This window comes from Elgaria multicarinata, chromosome 11 (assembly GCF_023053635.1).
Source record: "Elgaria multicarinata webbii isolate HBS135686 ecotype San Diego chromosome 11, rElgMul1.1.pri, whole genome shotgun sequence".
Classification (NCBI taxonomy): domain Eukaryota; kingdom Metazoa; phylum Chordata; class Lepidosauria; order Squamata; family Anguidae; genus Elgaria; species Elgaria multicarinata.
In genome coordinates, this window is record NC_086181.1 from 4,265,725 (window position 1) to 4,278,669 (window position 12,945).

General features: G+C 44.2%; 1 protein-coding gene across 5 annotated transcripts in view; it reads right to left on the minus strand.

Annotated features, from left to right (window-relative positions):
- The window catches only part of MAPT (microtubule associated protein tau), a 182,222-nt gene that overhangs the window by 100,697 nt on the left and 68,580 nt on the right, over window positions 1-12,945 (minus strand). For 4 of the 5 annotated variants that reach the window (XM_063138303.1, XM_063138300.1, XM_063138299.1 and 1 more), the window contains exon 3: window positions 1,294-1,380. The exons of the other annotated variant lie outside the window; for it this stretch is intronic. In XM_063138303.1, coding sequence (XP_062994373.1) covers window positions 1,294-1,380 — 87 coding nt within the window. The remainder of the gene's footprint in view (window positions 1-1,293; window positions 1,381-12,945) is intronic. 5 annotated transcript variants of the gene reach the window in all.

Sequence of the window (12,945 nt, forward strand, 5' to 3'; positions counted from 1 at the left end):
GGAAGGCGGGAACCCGCGCACGCATGCGCAATGGATGGTGGGGGAGGGTTCCCGCCAAAAATAACGGTTTCTCAGCTAAGAGAAGTATTTCCGAGGCAAAGCTCAGCGCCAGCGCAGAGCCCATAGTGTGATGCACAGAGACCACGACAAAGAATGAGGGCATAACTATACTACAGGTTACCTTCAGTCATACCATCATTTTCTCCTGCCTTGTTTACAGGTTTTGGGGTGTTTGCTACACTTTGCCTGCTCCCAAATAAGGGTGAGTAACTAGGCTGTTTTGCATGGGTAGCATTTGCTTATCTGTCAACCACTCTTAAGACTGTCATTTAAGTATCTCTATGCAATTGTGCATTCCCAATGCAATGGGTACTGGAAAATGTACTCAATTTAAACTAGAAACAGGAATTATTCTGGGAGAACAATAGCTTCACTGCAGCATACACTTTTACAGATACTGATTTTGAGGAGTGGACAGAAAAAGCACAACAAATCAGACAATGATGGCACAACTATAGGATAAAATTCAGGATTCTCCATTTTGCTAAGTGATAAATTATAGTGTGGAAATGTAGCCCACTTCAAAATGGTATAATCTAAACCATGTAATTAATCTTATAAATAGTCATTCACCTCGCCACTGTGGTATAGAAGAATCACTTCAAGATGATCAGGTAGGAAACCTTTACAAAAATTGTTTCTTTCAGATCACAAATAACATATATATTTTTTTAAGTGTGTGAGCTGGAAAATTAATTAAACTTATTTGGAAGGCTGCACGTAGCATGCCTAGAATGATTGCCAGATGGTTACTGTATAGATGCTGTAGGGTTGTGATACATGATTTGACAATGACCAATAATGAAGTAAGCCAATAATGTAGGCAGAACCCTAAGAGAAAGTGGCCACTGCCTTGATTTACTTCAGGGAGTTGGAAAGGACTCCTAACAAATGAAGGGTTTCTGTTTATTGCTTTTCTGAAGCCAGACTCTATGTAACCTCTATATTGCCTTGAGAATATTTTGAAAAAGAATGTGAATATTTGAAAATAGGATGCAAATCCTTGAAAATAGGATGCATAATTTGGCTGATCACAGATATGCTTGATTTGGGTTCACAAGAAGGAAACAAGACTAGAGTGTCAAAACTGAATGCAGATCATTTAAAACTAGAAACAGAGATGTGAGAAAGCCTTCTTTTACAAGGAAAAATAACATTTTAGTGAACTTCTAAAAGATACACTTAAGTGCTGGGTGCTATAAATTTAAAAGGAACGAGACAAAGAGCTCCCACCTTCCACAGTTGGGGTACTCTTAGCATCAGAAGCCTCAGATCCTGGTTCATCGGATCCATCATCAAGTGGTATATGGAGGGGAGAGCCTGGAAATACACACATTCAGCACTCAGCATAAGGAGCTCAGCTTTAGAATATGGCCTGAAGGCTGTGCAAAAGGTCCTTGGTTTATAGCCTCTTGCTCATCCCCATACTGCAAAGAATAAGTGTGCATATGTGTTTCCTAGCTGGCAGTAATAGCAGACAATAGAAAGAGAAAGCAATGATAGAGAGTACCAGATTCAAGTTTCAGTGGCAGCAACAAAACAGCTAAGGTGAAGCTATTAAGAGCAATTTAGCTGAAAGATACAACAAATAACAACAAAAATAAAATCAAAGTCAAGAAGTCAAAAAGAAAACAAGCCTTTTTCTCTTTCAGTACAGATCATTATGATTGCCATTGCTTATGGGTCATGCCTCGCTTGCAAGAAAGTGTATTTCAGTGTACTTCAGCATGACAATAATAGACACTTTTTGTGGAAACAAACAAAAATGTGCATCCCTCAGACTACAATGCCCACCCAACAAAGTGAGAAAACAGATCGAAAAGGCCAGACACGTACCCATGAACTATTACAGGACAGATCCAGAAGAGAAAACATTAGAACACTGCTTGCTGTCACCTACAGTCCCAGCTAAAATGTAGCAATGATCTACAGCCCACATTTTCCTCTCACTGGCCTTGAGTGGCCTGTACTTGTTTATAGACCCCCACCCCCAGGCAACCTGAAACAGCTACTCACTAGCAACAAGCCACATAACAAGAATACAAACATAGGGACCAGATTCTGCAACAAACCCAGATGCCTGCTCTGTCCCTGTATCTCTTCTGGAAACATGATTATAGGACCTAATAATGTCACCCACAACCTTAGGGGCTGATTCACTTGCTCATCCTCCAGTGTAATATACACTATTTCAGTCAGCAACGCCCTTCTGCACTGGACGAACAGCCCAGTGTCTATAGAAAAGGGTAAATGGACATAAATCTGACATCACAAATGGTAACATTCAGAAACAAGTGGGAAAATGCTTCAGCCTTCCACAACACTGTATCTCAGAATTTACAGTTGCTACTGTAGGGGGGAAAAACACTTCAAAAGGAGATTAGAATGACTGTGCGGAATAAGAATTCATCAACAGATTTAATTCTATTACCCGAGGCTTGAATCAGAATTACGGATTTTTATCACGCTACATGTGTTAATTGGCTCACCTAATGTGGGGATGGTTGCTATCTGCACTGTAAATGACCACTGTTAATGTGACTGTCACTTTCAGTACTTTCTGCATTGGCTTTCCTTGTGACCTCACTGTTTACAATTCTCATCTCCACCATAAGCCAGTTCACAAACTTATTTAAGCCACGGTGAGCTATGGCACATGCCGGAAGCCATTCTGAATATTCAAGCCATGGCTTTTTGTGTCATCCAAACCTGGGCAGCAGGGGTTATGCAAGGATTTAAACAACCCTTGCATAACTCATGGCCTGTTCTAGGACCTGTTCTTATGCAAGGGTTGTTTAAACCTCACACAACCCCCACCACCTTGGGTTTAGACAGCACCATAAGTAGCAGCCATGGTTTGAATATTCAAAAACCACCCAGCCCACGCCACAGCCCACCATGGCTTAAAACAGGTTACAGTGGGCTGTGGTAATCATGCAAACTAGATCCAAATATATTGTATAAAAAACCCTGAAAGTCTACATATTACTCCATGAATCTGATGAAGTAGACTAGAATCCATGAAAGCTTATGGCAAAATAAAAGTGATAGGGAGCAATCCCATGTATTGTAGGCAGAGTCTGGGAGCAGGCATAGAATTGTTCAGTTTCCTGGCTCCAAGCTCGTAAACAGGACTCCAACCTGGGAACCAAGAAACCACCCCCTCCCCCTCATACCCAGCATGGAGAGAACTTTGTTGGCTTCTTCTCTGCGCATGCAAAACAGAATGTGGAGATGTGGAAAAGGAAGCATTCCTGGGGCGATGAAGGGAGGAGACTGGGGTTATGCTGCTTCCAATGGCTGCCCCAGCATCCTTCTCTCCCTCTTCAAAATCGCCTGTCTAGCAGAAGTGCAAGGTGGGCTGGAGTGCAGAGCCAAAGATCGCCTCTGTGCTGCTTCCACTTTGCCTAGGATTCCTGTCAGGCTCAGAGTTTGGAGGCTGACGGGAATTGTGATAGGACTGCGTGCGCCCTTACTCTTTAAAATACTCTGTTGTTTTCACTGCAATTGACAGAGAGGCTATCCTCTGGAAATTGTTTAGAATAAGGTTGAAAGTAAGTGCTTCAGCATCACAGTTGGTCTGTGTTGAAAGGAATCTGCTGATCCATACTTGTAAAAATGAAGAAAGGCAGATATTTTCTTTTTGTAATATATAGGAAATATGTCCAAAAGATCAGGAATCTACTGACCTCCTTCAACTTATATTTAGAAAACCTAGTAACAAAAAAATGAGCATGGATGGTGGAAGTGTGAGAGGACACATTCTTGTCTCTTCATTAAGATCTGTGTCTCTCTGATTTCCCCAAAATGTAACTGACAAAGGGGAGAAATGTGAGGAGCTCTTGGACTCCTGGATTTGAACAACATGGCGGGGTGTGTGTTGTATCTATTGAGGAAAATTTTGTAGTCTTTTTAGTCTCTCTGTTGCCACTGCATAATGGACCTTTACGAGCTTTGCTCCTTTCCCCTTGAAGTCTGTTTGGTATGAAGGAGACCTACCTGCAGACCAAATAATTTACATAGGACTATGGATTTTATAATCAGCCAATGCTAAATGCTGCAAATGGACATGGATCACAGCTATAAGCCAGGCAGCAAAGACATAGAGGTTGAAGTCACAACTAAAAATTATTCTACACCCCAGAATTCCAGTTTCTACAAAATAACCCAAATTCTGCAAAGACAAAATGGAAGTTGATTACCTATAAACATGGTACTTTCAGAGCAGCTCTGGTAACTCACAGTAAATGGATAATGTACATATGAATTATAACAGCATGGGAACATTTTGTGGTACATGTGGATGGAGCATATAGATACAGCCAAAGCCTACTGAAGAGGGTGGTAATGGGGACTTCCAGTTAATCCCTCTACTCTTTTCAATGCAAATAGTTCAAGTAGAAAGGCTTGCATAAATGGACAGGGCTATTTCAGAAGATTCCCACTTACAGATGAACACCCCCATTTCTTTCTTCTATTCATACAGACTAGCAAACAATTCCACTAAAGAAAATCATGAAGAGGTCTCCATATGGAACATGATTGCTCACCTATGCTACACATATCTCCGAGGGAAGATCTCTGTTTCTATGATCTGACTAGCAGATGATTGCATTTGTAGCCCAACCTCGCACTAACCTTTTCCCCTGCGGTGTGCTCTGCAACATCCCCAAGTATCAAACACTGTCTTGGTCAGGTGGCGGAAGCTGCGCAGGATTGTCATTTTGCCTTCTGTGCATCCCTGCCAGGGGATGCTGTGTCCAAAGTTTGGTCCTGCTCCTGCAAACCTCTATGAAGTTATAGCCGCCATCCCCATTTTGGCAAAAAGGTGCTTTCGCTCACATGGGTTTGTCAATGTGCAGGGTTTTCAATGTACATTAATGGTGCTATATAAATAAATCATCATCATCATCATCATCATCATCATCAATGGGCGTAGTGTGCATCCATGCTACCTCTTGTGTGAGGTTTGGTCCTGATCCTGCAAACCTCCAAGGGTTTATTTGCACCACCCCCTTTTCGGTACACCCAGGATTTTCGCTCCTTTGTGTGTAGGTGCAAATGTCCTTTGAGGACCCTAATGTATTAATATTGCAGAGAATACTGAAGGGGACATGTCAACACATTAACTGCAGCCCAATCTAATTAATAATTTTAACCCAAATAAAGGGGCAAAAAGAGTGCATGGTTGACGACAAAAGATGTTAATTTCTGAATAGCCTTTGCTTTCTTCCAATTAGGGTCCACAGTCCTCTCTGCACATTTCATACACTCTTGTAATGTAAGAATCTATTTCCTAGTTTAAAATTTACCTCTCAGTGTGAGGGATGATGCAGCAGAATCTCTGAAAAGTGACAGCAAAATGGCAATTCAGGTGCTCCAATTTTTATTCTAATATGCAATAGATGTGCTAGGAGTACAAAAGATGGGAACACTAACATTAAATTACAACCAATGGGCAGTGTCTAATACTGCCTGCATGCTATCTGGACCTACCACTAGCACAAGGGGACCCTAGTAGTTCCCATCGCAATCTGAAATAAGCAAAAACACCCATTTCCAGAAGGCTACAGATCAGCGGGGCTGGTAGAAGAGACTTCCACTGACCAGCCCTGGGAAGGAGCATTTCCGCTGCACAAGTGGTGGTGGATCACATGAACTCAATGGAACTGGTGACACTGAGTGGAAGTTTTGGATACTGCCCAATATTGTTTTGTCACTTTCAACTTAATTAAGAATCTGGCCACCCTGGAGCACAGCTAAAAATGTTGGTGATTTGCAGGGTCAAATACTAGTTCATCTTCCTATACTATAATTAAACTGAATCTGCTGAATCAAGAAGCAAAGGAGAAAATAGTGTTGGCATCAGTAGAAAAGGAAGATCGATGGTCCGGTTCAGATGTAGCATTCCTAGCTGACTAAATCATAATTTAACAGCTCCAAATGAGTGCCCACCACTCCCCTCTCAAACATTCCCTTGTTTCCTTCCTTCATGCACCAATTCTGGTTAGCTTAAACATCAGTTTTCAATTATACAAAACAGAAATAGACAATATGGACAGAAAGGAGTCTCTAGCGGTGGTGACCTGCAAAGTATGTGCAATGTTTGTGTTCCTGCCTGAGATCGACATGGCATACACCTGCAACAAGTGCAAGCTGGTGGCACTTTTGGAAGAAAAAGTGAGAGGACTTGAGTGGCGAGTGTCCACCCTCCAAGGAATAAGAGAAGTCGAGGAGTTCTTAGACCGAACGGTGGAACTGCAACAGCAACAAGAAGCACTAGAGATTGAAGAGCAACAGCCAGCTGAAGCAGAAGTGGAGTATGCTGAGGTGAGGAAAGCCAATGAAGAGGAAACTCCATGGAAAAAAGTGACAGTTAGGAGCAGAAGAACTAGAAGATATTCTGCACCAGTGGAAGCAGTAGAGTTTACCAACTGCTTTCAGTTACTGGAGGATGAGATTGGAGAACAGTTTGCAGAGGAAGAAGTACAGGAGACACCACGCAACAGTGAACAAGAGGCAGAAGTCGGTCGACCAAGAAGAAGAGAAGTGTAGTCACTGTGGGAGATTCCCTGCTGCATGGAATTGAAACCCAAGTATGTCGTGAGCACAGATGTGACTGAAGGGTTACCGAAGCTCATAAAGCCCACGGACACATACCCTTTTCTTCTCATCCATGTGGGAACAAATGATGTCACCAAGTGGAGCTACGAAAAAATCATGTCAGACTCTGAAGCTCTGGGAAGGAAACTGAAGACCTTTGGGGCCCAGGTAGTTTTCTCATCCATCCTCACAGTTCTTGGAAGAGGATTAGAAAGGGAAAGAATAGTACTCCGGGTGAACGACTGGCTACGAAGGTGGTGCCGACGCGAGAGTTTTGGATTCTGAGACTATGGACTATGCTACTTGGAAGATGGACTGCTGGCAGGGGATGGGTTACACCTCACAAGGGCTGGAAAGAATGTGTTTGGCCACAGCATGAAGAATTTGATCAGGAGTGCTTTAAACTGAATCTTACAGGGGTGGGAGACGTAAATGGATGAAGGCCCATGCACCACAGTACAGAGAACAGCTCCAATAGTGCCCCAAAATAGTGTCCAGAACAATGTAGGAACAAAGCCAGATTATAAAACACATGGTCTTCGATATCTATATACTAATGCCCAGAGTATGGGAAACAAACAGAATGAAGTTGAACTCTTATTACATGAAGGCAAATACGACTTGATAGGTATAACTGAAACTTGGTGGGATCACTCCCATGACTCGAATATAGCAACTGAAGGATATAACTTGTTCAAAAAGAAGAAATAGAAAGGGAGGCAGAGTTGCACTATACGTTAAAAATACCTATCCCTGCACAGAAATACAGGCAGATGAGACTGGGAGCCCCATCAAGAACATCTGGATTAAAATTAATTGGGCAAGGAATAAAAAGAACATGATAATTGGAGTCTACTACCGACCACCCAATCAAGGAGAAGACGAGGACAAAACTTTTGAGAAACAAATTGCCAGTGTTTCAAGGAAGTGTGATGTAGTAGTGATGGGGGACTTCAATTACCCTGATATCTGTTGGGAGACAAATACTGCCAAAAGCGGCCCTTCCAAGAAATTCCTGACATGTGTGGGTGATAATTTTCTCCTACAGAAAGTGGAGCAAGGAAATGCAGGTTGCTTACCTGTAACCATAGTTCTTCGAGTGGTCATCTGTGCAATCACACAAAATGGGCTCTGCGCCTGCGCGGAGTCTCGATCGGGAAAACACTTCTATAGCTGAGGCGTTTTTGGCGGGAACCCCTCCCCCATGCGCAAGCTGAGGGGTTCCCGCCCTGAAGCTCAGTTCCTGGAGACCGACATTGTGGCCTCGAAACCGAGAGAAATAAAGGCTGCCGGTATCGATGGAGACATCGATGCCGAAAAAAGTGTCCTTACAGTAGTACTAGGTGTTAGTATCGATGTAGGTGTCAATACCGAAGTAATGTTTTAAATAAACCACTACCACCGTACCCCAAAGAGTAACTACCCCTAACATCTACAGGGATGTTATTGAGAAAAGAATTAAGTTACTATACACATTACACTGAAGTGGGGATGGTAGGGTGGGTTGTGTGACTGATGACCACTCGAAGAACTACAGTTACAGGTAAGCAACCTGCATTTCTTCTTCGTGGTCTCTGTGCATCACACAAAATGGGAGATTAGCGAGCTGACTTACCGGAGGTGGGTCGGTGTCCTTATGTCAGTATCGATGATAGAACAGCTCTCCCGAAAGAACAGTCGGCTCTCGCTCTCGTATCCAAGCGATAGTGCTTCACGAAAGTCGATGGTTTCGACCAAGTCGCAGCACGGCAAAGTTCAGGGATGGAGATGCCCTTGCCGAAGGCTGTCGAGGTGGCCATCGCCCTCGTAGAATGAGCTTGGACATTTGTGTCCAAAGGGAGTTTGGCAAGCTGGTATGCCAGTTTAATAGTCTCAATGATCCATCGTGCAAGTCTTTGTGATGAAATAGGCACGCCCTTATGTTGTCCAGAGTAGGAGACAAATAAACGGGGTGACTTGCGAAAAGGTTCTGTACGCTGTTTGTAAAAGGCTAAGGTCCTTCGTACGTCCAGTGTATGAAGGGTAGTTTCCATCTTTGATGATGGAGAAGGAAAAAACGCAGGAAGAATAATATCTTGATTCAGATGGAATTCTGAAACCACCTTGGGCAGAAAAGATATGTCAGGTCTTAAAATTGCCTTATCCCTATGGAAAGTTAGATAAGGGGGAGAGAGCTGCAAGCTCACTCGATCTCCGAGCCGTAGTAATGGCTATCAAAAAGGCTGTTTTAAAGGAGAGTAGCCGGAGGTCTGTTGTGGCCAGTGGTTCGAACGGTTTTGAAGTTAACGACTTTAGTACCACTGAGATGCTCCAAGATGGTATGTGTGAGCGGATTGGTGGAGTTAAATTATTAAGTCCTTTCAGAAAACGTTTTGACAGAGGATGTGAAAATACAGTTGAGCTTTCTATACTAGGTCGGATTGATGATATTGCTGAAAGATATACGCGTATGGAGGATGTGGATAAGCCCTTCTCCGAAAGGGATAAAAGGAACATGAGAATCTGGTTTATGGAGGAAGAGAGTGGGTTGAAATTATTGTCTTTGGCAAAATTTTCGAAGGTAGTCCACTTTTGTGTATACGATTTTCGAGTGGATGGTTTCCTAGCTGCTTCTAGGATGTCTTGCAATCGAGTGGAGGTTACATTAGGTTGGTGAGTTGAATGTTCCATGCTGTTAACCTCAGGGTTTGAAGATTGGGGTGTCTGATTTTGCCTTGCTGTTGTGTCAGTAACATTGGTAACAGTGGAAGCTGTCGGTATCGATTGTTCGACAGTCGTAGAAGTGCGGCAAACCACATTTGCCTCGGCCACCAGGGAGTGATCAAGATGCAATTGGTCTTGTTGGCAATTATCTTGGCAATCACTCTGGGTATGATGGGAAAGGGAGGAAACGCGTAGAAAAAGGCGTTCGTCCATTGCAGTGTGAAGGCGTCGCCCAAGGAGTTCCTGCCTAGACCTGCTCGGCTGCAAAAATTGTAAACGATTTTGTTTGTCTCCGTGGCAAAAAGATCGATGTCTGGCATATTCCATGTTTGGAATACTGATTTGGCTACAATCTTGTTGAATTGCCACTCGTGTGCAAGATGATGGGACCGGCTTAGGAAATCGGCTAGTGTGTTTTCGGTGCCGGCAATATGGATGGCAGTGAACGTAATGTGCCTCGGGATACACCAATCGAAGATTTTCATTGTCAACTTTAGAAGACGTTCTGATTTGGTGCCACCCTCCTTGTTCAGATACGATACCACTGTAGTGTTGTCTGTGGTTATCTGTATGAAGTGTCCTGTAATCTGGGATTCGAATGCAACGAGGGCTCTTTGAACTGCTCTCAGTTCGAGAAGATTTATGTGCTGTCTGGCTTCTTTTTTGGACCATACGCCCTGGACAGTTAGGGAGCTTAAATGTGCGCCCCAACCTGTCATTGAAGCATCCGTGGTCAATATCTTTGTTGGTTGTTCTTGACTGAAGGGGATTCCTTGTGTTAAATGGTCGGTTACCGTCCACCATATAAGAGAGTCCTTTACTGTCACCAGTGGGTACAGTAAGAGATTTTTTGAGTCTTTTTGAGGGTTGAAATGTTTCAGGAGCCAGGATTGAAGTGGTCGTATTTTCAAGCGGGCATATTGAACCACTGCAGTAGTGGAGGCCATAAGGCCTAATAGTTGTTGTACTTTGAAAGCCGAAATGTGGGATCGACGTCGAAAAGTCTGAGCCAGATGGATGATGCGTGCTCACCGAGTGGCTGGTAAGAAGGCTCGAGCGGCTATGGAGTCGAGGATCCCCCCAATGAACTGGATGACCTGTGAGGGGTTCAATTGGGATTTTTCATAGTTGATATAGAGGCCTAATTTACATAATAGACTGCAAGTAATTTGTATCGAATTTTGTAATTGTTGTTTTGTTGGTGCTACAATAAGCCAATCATCAAGATAGGGATAGACTTCTACTCCCTTGAGACGAAGGTGGGCACAGACTGTAGACATACATTTTGAAAAGACCCTCGGGGCCGTGGATAGGCCAAACGGGAGAGTTCTGTATTGGTAGATGTTATGGCCAATTATAAAACGTAAATATCTTCGGTATGTGCCCTCCATCGCGATGTGGAAATACGCATCGCGAAGATCAATGGATGCAAACCATTGCCCTTTAAATAATAGTGGGATAATAGAAGCCAAAGAAACCATTCTAAACTTTTTGGTTGTGATATATAAATTTAGAAAACGTAAATCCAAAATAGGACGAAGTCCTCCGTCTCTTTTCGGTATGGTAAAGTACCTAGAGTAGAAACCCTTTTGAAGTTGACTCCATGGAACAGGTTCGATGGCGCCCTTGCTAAGGAGCATGTCGACCTCCTGGAGTAAGAGTATTGTAGGTGATGTAACCTTTACATTACCAAGAAGAGGGAGGGTTTTAAATTCTATACGGTATCCTCTTTGAATTATAGAGAGGACCCATGTGTCGGTAGTGATAGTCTCCCATTGACGGTAATAGTGGGAGAGTCTATCATCAAAGAAAATGGTAGGATTATTTACAGGTGTAGGCAGAAAATCAAAGACGCCGTTTAAAACCTGCGTCGCTCCTCCGAGAAGTTGCTCTGCCTCTGTAACTTGAGAATTGCTTACGTGGCTGGAAAGCTTGTTGTTGCTGTTGTGGCTGTTGACGAGCTTGAACCTGCTGGTATTGTTGTCTATTGGCATAATATGAGGAAGATGGTCGGGCCCAGCGTCATTGGAATTGTTGCAGGGGTTGGTTGAACCCCATACGGCGAGCTGTTGTTCTCGCCTTTTGTACAGTATCGAGCGAGTTGTCGGTGTCGGCATTGAAAAGCCTGATGCCGTCGAATGGTAAGTCCTCTATTCTAGAGCGAGCCTCCTGAGAAAGGCCCGCCGAGCGGAGCCAGGCATGTCGACGGAGTGCTATGGTTCCTGTCAGGGTCTTTGCGATACAGTCAACCTGCTGTTTGGAGGTATGTATTTGCTGACGAGACAGCTGTGATGCTTCGGAATAGAAGAGTCTAGCCAATTGCTTTTTATCTTCAGGTAAGTGTTCCATCAATTTTCCCATCTTGTTCCAGAGTAGCAATTGGTAACCAGACATTGCTGCTTGGTAATTTGTGATTTTTAAGCCTAAAGATGAGGAGGTATATAGCCTGCGAGCAAGGAGGTCTAAACGACGTCCCTCTTTATCCACAGGTGAGGAATGCTGGTGCCTGCTTTTGCCCTGAGCGGCCTCGACGACGATGGAGTTCGGAGGCGGATGCTCAAACAGGAATTGGACATCTGCGTTCTGGACCTTGTACATCCCTTCCAACCTTTTGGAAGTTGGCGGGGCTGTCGAAGGTGACTTCCAAGACTGTTTAATAGTTTCCAACAAGGCCGGTAGCATTGGGATGGCCACTGGTTTAGAGGTATCGGACGAGATGGAGTCGAAGACCGGATCCTGTATAGTGGATGCGGATTGTTCGACCTGTAGACCTAGCGCCTGAGCCATTCTAATAATTTGGTCAGAAAAATGGCCCAAGTCCTCTGATGGAGAGGTGCCCCCGTGTGGAGCGACCTCTATATCTGGGGACGCAATGGATGGTCGTGCCGACGACGAAGATGAAGAATCAGACTCATAGTCGTCGTGGGGTGACGATGGAGAATTCACTCTAGGAACCGGCATGTGAATGAGTGGTTCTGGTTGTTGTTGTTGCGACGCCTGCATACTGGGAGGTAGCGTTGCGGGCTGTTGCATTGGTTGTGTGCTGGCATCGACCAGGCTAGATTGAGGGTTAGGCATTGTAGCTGAAGGTCTCGCTACGGGTTCAGCTTGTGGATGTCCCCCGTAATAAGGTAGTTGGGCGTAATAGGTTTGGGGAGAATATCCCCATTGTCCCTCATAAGGTCTTTGGTATTACATGTCTCGACCGAAGTATTGGTCTCTGTAAGCATTCCGTTCCCATCTCTCACGGTGTGGTGAACGGGATCTGTCTCTCGATGGTGGTGGTCTGTCATAGTAGTAATGACCTCTCCCCGAGTGACCAGAAAGCATGGAATCTGGAGAGTCGTGTCTATAACATCTGCCCTCAGGTCGCGCCTGTCCAGGCAGTATGGGGATTGGGGAGATATCTCTTATTTCCCCTTCAGACGTTGATGTCAACCTCGGGCCATGTGCCGACTGTGGTCTTAGTATCGGTATAGGCGACAATAGTAGCGGCGGCGGTGGTGGAGGTAGTAGAGGTTGTGCTGGTATCGGCATCGAAGCCGAAGTTTCGGCCGCCAAAGTTTGCGGCAAAGGATT